Raw genomic sequence first — 18,713 nt, forward strand, 5'->3', positions numbered from 1 at the left:
GAGATTGACTTTGGGTTGGCTTAATCTGTGTGGGTTGAGGGGGGGCAAGGTAATGTTCTGTAATCCTACAGTATCTTTCCCCTTCTCTTCAATGACTTACTGTGAGTAGTGAATTCTAATGGGTCTCCTAAAGACCCCTCAATGCATATTGGGTAACTTTCCTTGTATTCCCCTGCATAGCTTCCTGGCCCCAGAATTGCTGCCATCAAAGGAAGTCGAATGTTAGTAAGGGGTTGGCATAAGACAACAGCTTATTCTGTCATTGCTCACAAGAGTGTTTCCATTTTAGAGGAGCACCACTCAAAGCTGGGATTGAAATGATGCAATGAGATACCCGGGACACAAAATTTAAAAGCTTCCCAGGTGAGTGCCTCCTCAAAGTCAGCTTTGCAAGATTCACATTCTTCCTAGACTTGACTGAAAGTCCCAGGATGGGTAGAAAAGTCAGTCCAGGGAAATTCTGTCAGTCTTCAGATTCATATCCTCTCCTGTTGCCTAAGACTGAGCCAGTTGTTGGTCTTCCTTCAACTCCTGGTAACTAGAAAGTAGCAAATGAAGATCTCATCTCTAACCCCAGACCTCAGAGGTGGCAGGCTTGGCCCACTTGTCAGGAATGGGTCTAGTGTAACATCCAGCAGACATTTCCAGCTCTCTGGGCTCCATTCTTGTTCCTCTGTCCTTTGACTACATGCTACAAAGAACCTTGGGACATCAGTATGCTTCAGAAGGATTTCTCCCTGCAATTTTGCTCTTGAAACATCACTTACTCAGTTCAGTGATAATGGGGATTCTTCGGTATTTTGGTCTCATCAAATCTTCATTATAGATAGTTGATCTTCTATCTATAGGCAATACAGAAAAGTCAAGGAGAAAAAACAAGATGATAAATGCCAGGAAATTAGCTTGCAGAACCTGACAAGGACATTAAAAAAAAAAAACATGTTAACTTGTTGCTTTATTTTAGCACAGTCCTCTCATTTCCAAATCAAAATATATACATTATGATCACTCCTCAGTCCTTTTTGGAGAATGTTGACAAGATGTTCAAGCTCCCAAAATTCAATGATGTACAAGTCCCTAATATATATTCTTCTTATATGGCTTAATTTTCTAGATTTCTTATAAAGCCTAATACAATGGAAATAGTGTATTGTTAAGGAAACAATGAGAAGAAAAAAACATTCTGTGTGTGTTCAGTGCCGCACACCTGAGTATTTTTCCAAGTATTGTTGGTATAGTTGGTTGTGTGATTGTAGAACCTGTTGATACGGAAGGCTGGTGGTTATCTGAATTTCCTGAGCATCTCCTTTAGAGAAGTGGTGAGAGAAGGATCAGAGTGTGGTGTGTGCAAACACATGTTGGCCAAACTGCTCTTTCAATGAATGACAGCAGTGGCTGAGCCCTCTCTCAAGAGCTGCTTGCTGACATCATACCTAAGATGTGATTCTTCCCTTAGCAGCAGTAGCACTGAGTGACCACTCAGTCCAGCAGGACCCCCCTCCCCACCCCTACTATGTCAATCTGTTTCCAGAATGCTTAGGAAATGGATTTAATCAGCAGCAGCATTCTGGAAGTACTCATGAGCCACTGCTTCCACTTCCTGCTATCACCTGTCTGAGTCTTGTGGATCCTCTCTGGCCTGCAGGGTTACTTATGGCTTTGTTTACCTCTGGAGAAGAGGCTGCTTGCTGCTCTCATAAAATGACACTGACTGTGAGCACTTGAGGAGGCTGGTGCGACTCAGTTATACATGCCTTTTTCCCTGCTTCGGATGTGATATAGTCACCCAGGCAAGGGATGAAGCATCACACATGGTTTTGTCATGCAGCTACCTGCTTGAAGAATAAGCCTGATACCAGAAATTTGCTGTTACACGAAAACTATAGCGAGCAGAGAGATATTGCAAGCTAGGCTGCACTTAAGCACACGTTCTCTCGGTGGGAGTTATGCTTTCAACTATTAATAACTGTCCTGGAACTTCTGTGAGAGTGCTGTGTAACAGGCTGAAAATACCAGGAAAGTTCAAAATGTGTTATCAATTAAGACTCTGTTGCTTTGGAAGAAAAGGAAATACTTGGAGAGTCCTTCGCTAATTTAGGTCATTGGAAGAGGAAGGCAGAATAGGAGAAGTAGTAAATGGAGGTGAGTGACATAGGAAAGCCATACAGGTACAGACAAAAGTGAAAATGATGAGGCATTCAGGCAAGAAAGTAGAGATGGGCAAGAGGAAATCCAAAGGGAGATGTAATTTTTTACAGAAGGAGTGCTGTGTGTTGCAATATTTAACACCCCTTCGTCTCTCCAAGAAATGCAAAAGTACTTCAAAAAGTTCATGGACAATGTGCATTTTTGAAAAAAAAACAAAACATTGTATGGATTTCAAGCTGTTTTTGCACCACAACAAATTTATCTCAATTCCACTTTCACATGAGATTTTTAAAGTACTCTGTGTTAATTGAAAGAACCACGTTAGTGCAGAACAGAGCTGAATATATTTCTAATGTCCACGAAAAATTTTGAGTCATTTAACTATGCTAAGCCCCGAAGCTCCATGTGAAGAGTCCAGGCATTTGGTTCATGATAGAGCCAGCAGTTGCCCCTTATGTTTGATTAAAAACCTTCAAGATTGAGTAGACTAACACAGCTATTTAATAAGGAATAATACCTTGGTGCCAAGATATGCAGTTCATCAGGAAATCTTACTCGTGATGGGACATGAATAACATGGGCTATTTTTCCTTTTAAAATGTGAATTTTGTGAGAACTTGATACCTAGAACTATGCCAGATGCTCTCTCCACTTATGTTCTCAAACTTCACCCTTTCCTGTCTCCCATTCTCCTTCTTCCCCTACTTTCCTACCTCTTTCCCTTCCTTTGTCCTGAGCACAAACATCTAAAAGGCACCTGTTCCACACTAGGGTTGTGGACAGTTCCTGCTGAATCTATTTGTCATATGTTGCTATAAGCATCAAAAAAGTCTGAATTTTAAGGCAGGAATAGGGAATATTTGATACATGGTGAATATATGTTGACAGAGAGGTAAATATTTTTGAAAGATCCCTCTGATATTATCAGTAGTAGACACTGCAGGGGATAAGACGTGTGTATCTGTGACATAACCTCCATGATTGCAGTGTAGTTACACCATCTTTGAAGGTGAGGAAGTCAGAACTCCAATTCAAGTTTGGCATAACTTTTCCAGAATCATGTGGCTTGTCACGGATGAATGGGGTTTCATATCTTGACTAGTGCCAAACTCAAAGTGCATGCCTTTTCCATGGTATCTCTTTTAAAGTCCCTTTAAAATATAAGGAGATACTTCAACAGGTTTATGGATATTGGAATTAATGGTATATTTATATTAGTGTAAAATTAAACATATACATACACATGTGGGTCTTCAAAACATTCATGAGGATGAGTATATTGAAAAAAAAAACCTGCATGCATTTAAAAGTCTTTCTGTGGGAAAAAGAATTTTATTAAAATCAATTTTATTTGAAAAGTAGTTCACTTTCCAAAAATCCATCCCAGTCCTGATTGGGCCTGATGAAGCAGGGGAGTGAAAAATCAGTCTAGGTTTCTTATGTAGAAGATGGTGATCCAAGGCCCGGCAGCGTGGCCTAGCGGCTAAACTCCTTGCCTTGAATGCGCCCGGGATCCCATATGGGCTCCGGTCCTAATCCCGGCAGCTCCACTTGCCATCCACCTCCCTGCTTGTGCCCTGGGAAAACAGTCGAGGACGGCCCAATGCTTTGAGACCCTGCATCATGTGGGATACCCGAAAGAAGTTCCTGGATCCTGGCTTCGGATCAGCATAGCATCGGCCATTGCGCTCACTTGGGGAGTGAATCATCGGACAGAAGATCTTTCTGTCTCTCCTCCTCTCTGTATATCTGACTTTCCAATAAATAAATCCTTAAAAAAAAAAAAAAAGATGGTGATCCAGTTACATGAGGCATTTCCTGCTTCCTCTCAAACATGCACTGGCAGGAGGCCAGAACTGGGAGTGCAGCTGGAACTCACACTTTGGCACCGAATCATGGGACGTGGGCATCTCAAGGAGCAGCTTGACACCTGCTACAAGGTTTGAATGGCATTTTCAGAAAAGCCTGAGATCATCTCTCCTCAGTGAGCAAACCCCTGTCTGGAGAAACTCTCCTTTGAACCTCACTTTCCGGTTTCAGTCCCCTGCCAGTGAACAGCTTTGAAAATCCAGCTTTCAGGGCCCGGCACCATATATTAGTGGTTAAAGTCCTTGCCTTGAACAAATTGGGATCCCATATGGATGCTGGTTCTAATGCAGCGGCTCTGCTTCCCATCCAGCTCCCTGCTTGTGGCCTGGGAAAGCAGTCAAGGATGGCCCAAAGACTTGGGATCCTGCACTCGCGTGGGAGGTACTGAGGAAGTTCCTGGCTGCTGGCTTCGGATTGGCTAGCTCCAGCTGTTGCGGCCACTTGGGGAATGAATTTCCAGGAAGAAGATTTTCCTCTCTGTATATCTGCCTTTCCAAAATAAATGAATATTAAATCTTTAAAAATAAAAGAAAATCCAGGTTTCAGAATCCAGCGTTTTGATTGAATACAGATACACCCACCTTCACTGAAGGGGCTGCACAAATATTTATTTGGGTTATTCCATTGAAGGATCGTAACTGGATTTCTGTCTGTTGCTCTATTCTCTTGTAGAGCAATGGTTAATTTAAGCATGTGTCCAATCATAGCCCCAGTACATTTTACTAATGTCAATATTTTTGCTACCTAATAGCGCATGATATACCTGGAATCTTCCAGCCTTGCAGGGCGCTACTCCAAAAGCTTGCTTAATGATAGATTCCTACTATACATTTCAATTTCAGTAACACATTAAGTTGTCAGACTTAATTACCATTATATATGTACAGATTATGCCACGGATTATTCAGTTTTGTATCGAGGTTTGCCAACCTGTTCTCTGGGTGACATGACAGGGCAGTAATGAGAGCACTAGTGGAAAACCTGATGTTTTCCGGGGACATGTCCAGGAGGCCTGATGTTCTTACTGATCCTCTGGATTCTGCTATCCCTCAATCCTTAAGCTCCCTTGGCAAATCTGTGTGGAAGTCTTGGCAGCTCGGGCTTGGCTTTGTAAGTTTTTAATGGTTGAGAAGATGTGGGAAAAGCCCACTGATCTTAGAGTTGTCACCAGATATCCAATGGCAAAGCCTCTGACACTGTTGACATGTCTTTGCTTTTTGAGAGAAAGGGTTTGCTGCTCTTATCCATGGATTCACTTCCTAGAAGCCTACAATAGCCAGGGTTGGCATGGGAATTCAATTCATTCGTCAAATGGAGGTAACAGGGATCCAACTACACTTGAGTAATGCAGTTTGCATTGGTGTGAAGCTAGCAATGGCAGCAGGAGCCAGGGATGAAGCCTGGAGAGTACAAAGTGGAGTACTGGATTCTTACTCACTAAACTGAACACCACATCCCACTTTTGTACCATGTGGAGTTGTCTTTGGCAGTATAAGAGGTTTATCAGCATCTCAGACGTCTCCCTGCTAGATAAGATATCAATTCTTCAATTGTGATAGCCAAAAGAATGATCAAAAGACATTAGGTGACAAAATCACACCTGCATGAGAACCACAGAGCTACAGAAAGGGAATAAAAACTGTGCATCAACCAGCATCTTCTGAAGCACACTATCAAAGATGTTTTCTACCTCCTGGGAGAATCCCACCTGTTATACTTCAAATTCTTGAAAGTATTCACATTTCTATCCTGAAGCTGGGATAGAAGAGGAATATAGACATGAAACAGGAAGAAGGGCAAGGGGGCCAGACACGTTTCTCTAGAGAATGAGATTGTGTGCTAACAAACTCTAGCTAGATTCCTTCATCAGCAATTGTAACTGGAAAAATGCATGTGCTTTTCATGTCTCCTTGAAATAGGCTCACAGTCTGGCCGTGGCTTTATATTAGGTAAACAGACTTGATGATTTTTACTAGATGGGTCATTGAAGCCTCTACAGACCTGTATTATTTCTACACAGAAAGGAAAATCCCCACCTCAAGGAAGTGTCACAAAGCCTGCTGATGCTGTACAACGCTCCTTCATCTGTCCTTTTCATCTTTGGGAAAAGCAGCTCTTCAGACTGTACTACCACTCAAATACTACAATATCACATTCCTTTCTGTTCCTCTTTCGCAATCCTCTCCTCGCACCACCATCCCCACCATCACATCTCTTCTTCAACCAAACCCATCAGTTGTTCTTGCTTCTTCTGGCCTGTGCCGGAGTACCTGACATGGATTACAAAAGCAGTCTGTTTCTGTTAGAGGAAGGCATGTTGAAAATTGCTAGGTATAAAGGAAACCAGAGTTAGAATCATGGGTTTATGTCTTTCTAGCTGATATAGGAGGTGAGGTTTCAAAATAAATCATAGTGGGAAGCCCTCTACTCACACTCATCATTAACTAAATGGTTTACAGTGTTGTCAGTTCATCCTGGACTTTTGTGTGCAAATTTTCATCTTTACATGGATAATTTTTTTCCCCTTACAGTAGATACTTCTTCTTTGTCCCATTATGGAGAGTCACAACATGCACAAGCGTTTGCTTGTAAATTATGTGCAAATATGAACAGTGACCCAAGTAGCTGAACTAAGGCTTCGTGTGGCACAATGCAACAGCATGTTTTGGGAGCCTCTGATGTTTTTGTTTGTTTGTTTGTTTTGTTTTTGTTTGTTTGTTTTGTTTTAGTTTGGTTTTGTGCAGCACTTTGTCAGCCACAAAGAGCTGCTTTGCAAAGGCTATGACACCCTGATACCCTGGATACTGAGTCAGGTTTGATTGCCTGGTGAGGGTGTGCCTAATCTTGTAGCAGTTTTTGTTCAACAACTGTAGTCCCATGCTTTCGTGGAATCAAAATTTATAACTTATATATCTGTAAGATCCAATGAGAACTGATTTATAATGAACACAACAATTGCTCTGCTCACCGATATTCAAATAACAACAGAAATAATAGTTGTTACAACTCTGTGAACTTTCTTTCTAAAGTAGGAAAACAAGACTGCATATAACTCCCTATGGTTTTGCCTCTTAGTACTAAATTATAGGGCGATGTAGTATTACAATCCTGCTATAGAATTGCAAGAGGTAGGCAGGGTCTTAAAGGAAATCTTTTTCAGGGAAAAGATCTTGATTGTTCAACCTCTTTCTCCCCCGTGTTTCAAGTTCATTAGAGACAAGTTTTCCTCCTTGCCTATTCCATGTTTTCTAGCATCTTCCTGCCACAAGTGCTGCTCTGACCTGTCGTGGTGTGGGCACTGGTGCTGATGCGCAGGGATCTGATGTTCAAGGTAGCCATGATTGCCTCTGTGTCTACCTGAATCTTGCTGCTGGACGGCCTGGAGGGGGGTGATAAGATGGCACACATGGAGCAGTACTCTATGTTGGCCACACGCAGGTCTGCAGGGTAGAGTGCCGATCCCTAAGGAGAGAGAGATGGTTGTAGGGACAAGTTTGTCAGGTGGTGGACTTTGTTTCCCGGCTCAGGGGACTGATGGGTGGCTTGATGCAAAGCCCTTCAGCCTTCACTGGTTTGGTTTTTGTAACTTATTTAGCTGCTATCTGACACAGTTTTCCCTATCATTTGTTAGCAGCTGTGTGTAAGTTTCTCAGAGCCAATGTGTATCTATCCACTTGTCCATCTAGATAGATTTCTAGAAGTTTCAGAACAGTTTCTGGTACTCAACATGTATGACACAAAGGCAAGTTATTATTACTATTATCATATCAATGCTAGTACTATTGTATTATGTATTATATTATTACAAACATTCACAATTATGTGTGGTACACTTACAGGCATAACATAAATCTGTGGGAAATTCCGAAGAAACCGCCATTCTTTCTGCATATAATCCAGAGACCCGATGAACACAATGTCCTTCAGCTCCCGCCGAGTGTAGTTGCTTGCTCTCAAGGGCATTACAAAGTTCCGAAGACCCATCAGTGTGGAGTGATTGTCCCCAAAGACACATGCGACGATGTGGTTCCGAAACTTGAGTTTTGATTTACCTGAGCGTTTCTAAGCAGAAGCATGTTAGAATGTGATCACTTTCAGTGTTTACCCTTGAAATCTGTTCCATCACATATCATATTCTCTCTTTCCACCTCTGCCTCCCTTTCTTCCTCACTTCTTTTTTTTCCTTCTCCCTCCCTCTCCTTCCTTCCTTCCTTTCCTTCCTTCCTTCCTTCCTTCCTTCCTTCCTTCTCTTTCTTATTTACTTAAAAGTAATTGGATACTGGCAGCTTCACATGATTCAAATTGATACACTAAACTGATTAAACAGATCCAATTGAGGAAATTCATTTTGCAAAGTACACAAAAAAATGTCATGGCTATGAGAATTCTATTTCATCCTAAACATTTGAATATGCCTTATGTGAAACATTGCATATTAATACATGCCCCCTGTACTTTTAAGCTGAAAACAATACATTTAAATTAGGTGTCTCCCAAATACTTCTGTAGGGGACTTATGGCAAACCTATGTCTGGTTTCCTTCAGTGATTGGACCACTCACCTCAGGATGTAATAAAAGAGAGCACCCAACTTGGAGGGGGTGGAATTTCATCTTGTATTCTTAAACTACCCTTCCCTTACGACTGAACAAAATGCCTAACCTTTCTTATCACCAAGTAGTTATTTTTAAATGGTAAAACACCCCTCCCATCGGTGAAAATGAACTCATAAGCTGAAAACATTGTATAGGCCACTCTTCACATTTTGGGTATGTACATTGACAGATTGAACGAACACAAGATTATAAACCAAAGAAAACTAAAATGGGTCTGTTCTCAACACAGACGGACTTCTTTTTCCTTGTCATTATTCCCTAATACAGTTAATACCTATTTCCATGGAGCTTACATTGTAGTATTTATAAGTGATTTATAAGTAATAGGTATTTATAAGTAATCTAGAAATGATACTAAGTATCCAAGCTTGTGTGAGTTAGTTACTACTGTGCCATTTTATTTAGGGAACTTGCGCTACTGTGTGTTTTAGCGTACCACCACAAAAATCAAAGGAATACCATGCTCAACACACAAATTAACTTAATTCATTGTAAATCTCACTGAATTTCTAGCTCTTCAAAGGACCTGGACGCTTACACAGGAGAAATGAAATGGATTTAAATTTCATGTAAGGGCATCTTATGCCTTTCCAGGTACATAAAATTTTAGAATATTTCCCTTGTTGATCCCCGGGTAGGTATTCCTGATTGGCGTTAGCAACATCTTTCAGGATAAGTAAGTAACGTGTGACATTTCAAACATTAAAGTGGATCAAATTAGTGTTTACAGGGAACTCTTGCTTAGTAAACTATTGAATCTCCCTGTGAAGGGAAATAAAGATACCTGTCTAGAGACCCTTCCTATACAGTGGTAGAATCTTAACCAAATCTATTAAATAATTCTTTCTAGCTATTCCGATTAGACTTAACTTGAATAATAAAGCCTCTAATGGTATTTAATGCAGTGTTTGAAATCCACCAACTGTTCTTCTGATTGGAGATAAACAATTAAAAACAAGATCTACAGTGGAGTGTGCTGATGGGCACAGCTCAGGAGGCAATTTCGCACAAAACTATGTCACAATTTTAAAAGATGGTGCCTTTTATAAGAGAATGATGTGCTATGTGTGCAAAAGTACCCAAAATCAACCATTTCCAGTTGACTTTCCTGCAGAAAAATATCAAGCTCAAAGACTCCCTGTACTTTGCAATATAGACATTCCTCCCATAGGGATAAAAGTTTCAAAGTCTTAGTTTTTCTAAAGCAAGAAGCCATTGCTTAACTTTACCAGTCAGCTGCCATCCTGAACTAATTCACATCAAATTTAATAAGGGGAATAGCTGTCATAGAGATCTGTGTGCCTAGTCAATATGTGCTAATACAAGGTCTGCTCTTTCCATGTGTTAACCTCTTGGGAGCCTCAGTCTGCAACCAACCTCCCAAACTTTCTGAAGCTTTGCCTTGCACTGAAATTGTGTTTGGCCTTCTTAATGGATATTGATTCTGTGTACTTTACCATAGAATATTGCTGCTAAAATGCTGAGAAAAATGATGAGTTCCTATAGCCCTAATAGTTTTTCTGTTGATACTACAGCTCTGTTGATATTATCTGCTTCTGATCAAATGAGTGATTGTCATGTCAAAAAAAAGAAAAAAAAAAAAAGAAAGCAACTGGATCACATTCTGTTAAGACACAAGGACACAGACCATGATTCACAAGGAATATGTGTGTGTGTGTGTGTGTGTGTGTGTGTGTGTGTGTGTGTGTGTGTGACAGGAAAAAATGAACTAAACTGATTTTGGAAGGAGAAATGATGAGGATGATTTATTGCTAATTATTGCCATTATCTGAAATTAGCCAAAGATGAGAAAATGAATTGTCACTCACACAACATGGAATGGGTCATTACTGTTAGTTGGATTTACTAAATATTTCTTGTGAAGTAAACACCCAAGATTATACTTAAGTTTTTAAATCTGGGAAAAAGCATATATGGGGTTTCAGAAAATTGGTGTCAGAGCCTAGATTAGGTGAGCAGGCTTTGGAAATCCCAGCTGTCGCTATTCCCGTAAACTGAGTGAGTTCACCTCTTTTAGACAGAGATAGGCCGTATCAAGATTGTATGGGCCTGAAAAGCAAAGCAATTAAGAAACACTTTCTTGGTTAAAGTATTAACTATAAATACAGCATTAAGGAAAAGCCAAGTTTAACTATGAAAAGAAGTCCAAAAAATTCAAACCAATAAATTAGAGAAATGTGCATTTACTTTAAAATAGAGCAAAGACTATTCAGTCCTTGAAAGCTGCGCATTTCTTGTGTGCTTTCAAGTTTGTCATATTCACTCACAAATTTCAGGAGAGCATGGCTCTGCAACTGATTCAGCTGACATGTAAAAAGGAGAAATAAACAGATGAGGATATCTAGTTGTATTAAACCCAGAGTTTGTTGAATGCCACATATGTTGCATACCACTTATGTACCAAGGGAGGTATGAATTTGTCCTATCAAATTCGCAGGTGACAGAGAAATGACAGATGGCCATAAGAGAGCATTTAACCAGAGATGCTAGGTGCTATCCTGAGTGTTGATGAGAGACGACCTACCAAGATCACCTTTTCCAGAGCGACTGCTTTGCACCAGTGGAACATGCCGCTGCTGTCCAGCTGCTCATTTTCTCTCTCCACATCACTGAGATAAGTTCTAGGCAGAGAGAAGGCCAGAATTCATGTGAGAACATTTGGGGCTCCACATAACAATGCCAGGATGTCAACCTCATCATCAGAGCCTTGGCCCAAGGTAGAAACAAAACAAACAAACAAACAAACAAATAAACAAAATGTAAGGAGAGTGATGTCTGGGTTGTGAGACTCCAGAATAAGTTTTCATGAAGGGCGACAGAAGCTGAATGACCAGACCCAGTCATGGTTAAAGAACATCTTAGTACTTTGAGCTAAACCCTCTTTTTAACTTACACAATGTGTACTTTGACAACCATTATGTCTGCTCTTAACATTGCTGCCATGATTCTATGGTGGGAATCATGACTAGTTTGTGGCACTTCCATGTAGAACTGAACAGGCAGTGACAGAATCATCACCGGAGACCTCCCTATCCTTAACCTATTTTCTATTCCCAAGTCCCTTCCAGATCTTTGGCCTTAAGTCCCTATTGAAACCCCCTTACATACCAAATGCATTTTGCCCTCCTGACAGTTTCTGTCACTAGCCTCCTCACTGGAGCTTGGACCTGGCTCCATCCTGACCTAGGTCCTGACAAAAATTGTCCACATGACCATCACACACTGCTGCTAGGCACAATGCTGCTCTGCAATAATTTTAATCAAATCATTAGATGACATCTCAAAAAGCGATACAAATGCTAGGGCATACACATTTGAATTTGGGGGGAAACTGAATTATCCCTCTGGAGTCACAGAAAGTTCAGGGTTAGAGATGTCAGAGGTACATCCGGGGAATTCTAGACTCAGGCGGGAGAAGAGCCTCAGAATCCCAGGATATCTAACATAGCATCATGTGCTCCCAACCCACACTGTATTCAACAACCTTCAAAGAGTCCATGCATATCATGAAAACATCTGTGCATAGATTTCCACATTTCTTTGCTTCAAAATAAGTTATCCTTCCCATATATTTTTAAATTTCCCTTTTATTTTACTCAGTTAAATAGGCATCAACCGCATACAGCTATTCAAATCCTTGTTACATCTATCACCTGGGCCAGAGGAAAGGAAATTACCTTCTCTCCATCAGCAGCCAGGGGATTAGAGAGCCACTGGAGAATCAAGCTCACACTTCTAATCACTACTGGCACAAAGTGACTGGTAGCATTGCAGCATACATCTCATTGGGCAGAACTAGTCATATGGCTTCTGCTAACTTTATGAGGGCTGGGGAGCATGGGAAGCAATAGACAAATCCGGTGAGCATTTATTTCTGCCAGACACTGTCAGTGCTACAAATCAAAGAACTACCAAATTGTAGAGTTGGCAGCTTAATACGATGCTGAGGTTGAGACTAGCCATTTTCACAATAGCCCTTTCAGTTAGTCTCTTGTATATGGACAGTTTGATGGAGCCATTGGACTGATTTGGTTCCATGAAATTCCAATGCTGGCAGAGGTGATGAAGGGCCCCTGCATGATGCTTCAGCCTCTCTCACAGCTCGGGTCATTGTGTGCATGGGTGATTACTTGACCTGCTCTGCACATATAGCATAAACAAGAAACAAACCTGCATGATGTTGAGCTGCCAAGATCTCAGAGATTTCCATAGCACAAATCTACTGTAAAACCCTTCCCCCAAAATACTTTCCAAGGCATATTAGCAACAGAAAAAGTCCTTATGAAATGTTTCTGTTGTCAAATAAAATCAAGGGGACATGGTCCCTCTTGGAAATTCACACTGTGCTTTAGCAAAGGAAAGATTCTAAAAAGTCTCACAATAAAGACAATAAATCACATAATCCAGCATACCAGGAGCTCCTCTGGCCACAAGAGCTTTTACTTATCTGCCTCTATGCTTATTTCTTTCTTTACGTTATTCACATATTTAAAAATATCTGTCATTGTTCCCAAAACATCTTTTGGTGGCATTCTGTGCTATGTCACCAAATCCAGCCCTGGCGGTGGGCAGCTTGTGAGAGCTCTCTCCTGTGACTCTTTGCTTCACATCCTAGGAGAAGCACAACCTTTTGCTATCCAAGTTTAAGGATTAGGGTTTACCCCTTGGAGCTAAAACACCTTGTTACTTAGCACTTCGTCTGAAGATAACATGCTTAGAAAGTGGTCAGCAAATTTGTTTTCCCCAGTCACCTTCATTTCTAATTTGCTATCATAAAGTCATAGTTTCAGGCAAAATAAAGTTACTCAAAGTGAGACACAAGTATCAGACATAAGCTTGTGGGACAGGAAGAGGAACAAAGCAGGGAAAAGTTATTGGAAACACTGAGAAGGTAATTTTCTCCTCAGATCAGCCAAAGTCATGATGCAATCCTTTATCTTCTTCTGCACTTAAGGCCTGCCTATAAATTTAGTAGATTTAGTGAGCTCTTGCCCTTTATCTAACTGCAAGATATTGCAATATCTGCCTTGATGTCAGCTTGACTGAAATGTCTTATTCTTCCTGCTTATTGTGCCACACATCCGGTGGTTTAAACAACCATAAATCATGAGCCTATAATCTTTGATGGTGCTGGGAATTTTGTATCTTTCAGGCAACAACTATCTTCTGTCTGGCAACTTTGTACATAGCAAAAACGTGAGGCAGTACATGTCTGTCTTGAAAAACCTGATTTATTGTTGACTTTGACCATTGCTTTTAGTCATATGGGAAAAAAATAGAGAAATCACCAAACTTGTGACTCTAAGGGAAGTTTAAGTAGTCACTTTTTCCCACTGTATCCTGCTTCATTTCTTCCCTTCTAACTCTCTTTCTTTCCTCTCTCTTTTTCTCACACACACACACATCTGTAAAACCTGCACATACACACCCCAGTCAAATAGAAGAATCTGAGTCTAATCTAATGTCACTTTTCTGTGTTTGTTGGTTTGACATCATTTTTTTTAACCTGTTAGAGAAAAAGTTTCAAAAAGCAAATGCTGTTAGATTGTTTCTTTTCTCCTAATGAAGCAGCATCTGACAAGCCAAAGAGGATCTTGTGAACTCCAAGAAATAGTCAGGACCAATCATGGAAGGATCTCCAGAGGAAGAGGGTGCAGTCCCTTTTCTAGGTTGGGGAGATCTTTGTGGTCATTTCCTGTGCCATGAGCTGCCATCTGAGCTGCCACTCAGCAGCGTCGCCAGCCATCCCTGCTGAGTTCACCCTATTGGATAAAATGGGAGCACATCTATCATGATATCTCATGGGACATGATGCATGAAGATATTTCACCAAGTTTGAGTTGGGGATAGTTGCAGCATCATGATGTAGCCGGTAGAACTGCCACCTGTGACACTGGCATCCCAATTTTTGTCCTTGCTGCTCCATTTCTGATCCTGCTCCCTTGCAAATGAACCTGAGAAAGCAGCAGAGAATGGGCCAAGTTCTTGGGCCCCTGCCACCCATGCTTCAGCCTGGACCAGCACAGGCTTACTACACTCACCTGGAGAGCTTTTTCTCTCTGGTTGTAGTTCCCTTCAAATAAAAAATCTTAAAAAAAAACTTTGTGGAAAAGGAAAATGAAAACATAAATTTATTTTGATGGCAAACTTTTAGAAATCCACATGTAATTTTTTATATATATAACACACATTTCCTGTGAACTTCTGAAGGATCATTCATATGACCAGGTTTTATTTTTTAAAGTTTTTTATTCCTTTTAAAGGGTCTCTCTCTCTCTCATCTCTCTCGACTCTCTATATTATATATATATATGTATATATATATATTTATATATATATCCTGGCCCTCTTCCTTCATCCAGAAAGGTGGAGCAGATGGAAAGAGCAAGTACCTTATCAAGAAGGTCGCTTCAACACAGCGTACCCGGGGGTCCTCATCCCCAAGTAGGTAGATGACAAACTTTAAAGGGTATCTCTCTCTCTCTCTGTAAATATATACATACATACAGAGATACAGAGAGAGAGAGAGAGAGAGAGAGAGAGAGAGAGAGAGAAATGGCTAAATCACTACCACATCCAGGGCTGGGCCAGCTGGGAGCCAGGAAACAGCAGGCTATTCAGTGTCTCCCACATGTGTACATGGCTTAGGCCATCATCTGCTGCTTTCCCAAGCACTTTATCAGTGAGCTGTGTCAGAACTGGTGCAATCAGGACATGAACTGCTCCCACATGGATGCTGGCATTGCAGGGATGGCTTAATTGGCCAGGTCACAACACTGGCTCCTAAATCTCTAAATTTATTTTGCATGAAAGCAAACATATTTTAATTCCTTACTGTATGATTTGAAGCTAAGTCAGATGTGGCCAGTAGCCAGACTGTCATCTGGAAAAACCTGTAGAACATATTTGGAAAGACAAAAATTAAAAAAAAAAATGTGCTCTTGGCCATTGAAATGTGATCCACTGCTCCACTTTGCTTGTGACTGGGGTTTCCTGGGATATAACACTTGCAAGACTTAAATTGGTCACTTCAATGCTACAAGAGAAATGCTTCTTCTGCCCAAGAACACTTGAAACCCTCTCTGCCCAGATAGCCTTCTGTACTCCCGTGTTTATGAATGATCTTTGGCCATTTTCAGTGGTAGGAGCACAATTACATGGCCCCAAAGCATTGAATGCATGAGTGTAACTGGGCTTCTGGTGAGTTTTATTTTCTACCCTTCCTGGTGGATCCTGGCATGTTCTGATTTTCTGCATACACAACGTCTTCAATAGACCATGAACCACTGTAAACTATTGACAGCAGAGATCACATTGAATAGCAAAGGATGGTATGACAGTTCCATTTGCAAACGCTGTCTTAAACTAAAGGTGGATCTAAATTCAGGTTATCATTTGAGTCAATGTAATCTTATCTGAGTTCATGTAGGAAAGTGTAAACTATGTTCTAAGGCAAACCTCATCTGCTATGAATAGCACTTTGTTTGCCTTTAAAGCAGTGTTACAGAGGGGTTCTATCAAATCCATGTTCACATTTTCTGTTTATAAAGTCTCCACAAAGACCTATCACTCCTCCGTCCCTCTTCGTTGCTGAAAAGTGTGAGCCAAGATCAGAGTGGTCCAGCACAGGTGAAAAGCAGCAACTGGATGGTGTTTCCATTATATAAACTCAAGGCTGAGCTCACAGAGGAACGTGTCTCTGTAAAGCTTTGCTTTGTGTCTGGTAAGTACAAACTGACAGCTTTTGTGCAGAAGAGTTTCTGGAAAAACACGCATGTGGGTTTCTCGGAGCTGAAATCGTTAGAAGATGCAAGATTAAGGAGAAAGATAAAAAAGATAATTTCCCTCTTTCTCACTCGTTCCCCACAGGGACCATCATTTAAATCCCTTCATATCTTATGAATCTTGTATTGGGGATTTTCTACAATGTGAGGACAAATGAGACATAACCCAGAACAGTTGGCACCATTAATAAAGGCCAGTATCTGTGTCCTGGGCGGGAAAGTTTGGGGCTCAGGGTAAGCTGCATATCTGTTGAGAGCAATTTCCTCTGTCGATCTGTTCAGCATGAAGATGTATTTTGAAGTGCTCTTTCACATCTCCCAACACTTTACAAACACCAAATGGCAGTGTAAGCTATATATAAATACCCATGATAAAGTCCAACTTAAAACTCACGCCACCTTAGAGGTTAACAATCATAACAACAAAATAGAACTACTACAATAATATATTAAGATGACTTTTCAAAATCATATGAATTTTTTTTCTTTCTGGAATTTTCCACTGAATATTTTTGAGCCCTGATTGACTTCAACTAAAGTGGTAGAAGGCAAAATCACCAAAACATGGTAGCTGCATGTGAGAGGATCAACAGTGTGGCTTTAGTCGTCCTTCCGAGTTGTGTGGGTCAATTCAAGAACAATACATCTTGTTACTGAATTAAGAAGTGAAATTGAATTGATCCTCAATTGCAGAAATGATCTGGCCGGGTTCCTATAATGTGCTTGACCCTTTCTAGGGCTTTTAAAGCGATTTGGGGGATTCTTTAACTAAATGCATGACTGATGGAGGAGGTGTACAGGTGGACCAGACTGCCTGCACCAATCCTACATGAAGCCCATTTCCTCCTTTATCATGAACAACGAGACAAATCACAGTGATATTTTGTGTTTGCAGCTGGGCTAAAGTAAAAAGCCAGTAAAGCAATGCTGAGAATTTCATTTCAGAATTTCCTGGGACTTTTGGTGATCTATGGCTTGCTAAGCTTTTGCAACCAGAGAGGGAACAATGTGGACAAGTACATATGAAATCACAAATGTGATTGGAGCATTTTATAGGCTATTGCATATGCTGGCTTCATAGCCTCAAGACCATTTCTGAATCTGAATGATGTTCTTGTGACAACTTTGCATGAACATAAGCATAACGTACAGAGACATACACATGCCCAATGCTAATACTCAGAAGTATGTTTTCCTGAGAAACGTGAAATATTGTTTTTCATGACATTGCCCCTCAGGCTGGCCAGAGAAGGTGCCATGTTGTCCGTGTCACAGTTTACCTAGTTCTTGCTGACCTATTCCTTCTCCAACTTTCTTTTAGAACTATCCCTGTACCTGTTGAAAGAATGCTGCTTCAACTGGCCTCTGTATTTTCTGCTTTTCTGGATTTACCTTGTTTACTGAACTATTGTTGAGGGTTGGCAACACAGTCTCTAATGTCCACAAAAGTACCTCACAATGCCTAATTAGTACACAAAAATCACCCCATGAAAACTAATTTTCCAATGATTTTTCAAAGGCAAACCAAAATAAAAATAATTTGCACTCCTAATTCTAGTGTATAGCTTTTGGTTGTTAGAAATAGTGAAGAAAAATTAGAGTTCCAGAAATTGGTTAGTGCCTTTTTTCTCATACAGTTCTTCACCCTCTCCCAGAAATAATCACAACTATCTCACCATGTTTCATAAAACCCTGGAAAGGCAAGGAAAGGCAAGGAAAGGCAGAAATTAAGTACCCCCATGTTACAAAGTTCGTGTACCAAGTGGTGGCTCAGACACTTGATAATCTGCCATGCTTTGTTTGGAAGGTATGGGAGAACCTCCATCAACCAGACATGTAAACCCAGAATCTTCAGTTAAATGGAAGCATGATTCTTCATATTTGAAGGGAGTTAAGCTACATAAAAAGCATGATCAAGTACCATGGACTGATGTGTATTTACTCAGCCCATTTTCATATACTTTCCTGGACATGAGGCTTGATAATTACAATAATAAGAAACATTTAGCCAGTGCTTACTGATAGCAGGATTTTACACACTGTATTTTTTGCACCCTTTTGATAACATCACCCTCTTTCTTCCACCACACAACCTCAGCCAGCCATCATTCTACTCTCCGATCCTGTGAGTGCTCTCAGAATTTTCACACATGAGTGAGATCATGTAATTTGTTTTTCTGTATCTGGATTACCTCAGTGCAGTGTCCTCCAGGTCCATCTGTGTTGTTGCAATGGCAGCATTTCCTTCTTTTAAAAGAATGAATATTAGTCCAGTG

At 40.7% G+C, this 18,713-nt stretch overlaps 1 protein-coding gene across 1 annotated transcript in view; it reads right to left on the reverse strand.

The window, feature by feature from the left end:
* LOC121148634 (potassium channel subfamily U member 1-like) overlaps nt 1-18,713 on the reverse strand; it is a 35,396-nt gene that overhangs the window by 15,704 nt on the left and 979 nt on the right. Inside the window, 5 exon segments of the mRNA XM_040968833.1 lie at nt 768-838; nt 4,403-4,424; nt 7,299-7,479; nt 7,855-8,079; nt 11,178-11,274. Of these exon segments, the coding sequence (XP_040824767.1) occupies nt 768-838; nt 4,403-4,424; nt 7,299-7,479; nt 7,855-8,079; nt 11,178-11,274 (596 nt within the window).

This window comes from Ochotona curzoniae, unplaced genomic scaffold (genome assembly GCF_017591425.1).
Source record: "Ochotona curzoniae isolate NIBS_2020 unplaced genomic scaffold, NIBS_Ocur_1.0 contig_1696, whole genome shotgun sequence".
Lineage (NCBI taxonomy): Eukaryota > Metazoa > Chordata > Mammalia > Lagomorpha > Ochotonidae > Ochotona > Ochotona curzoniae.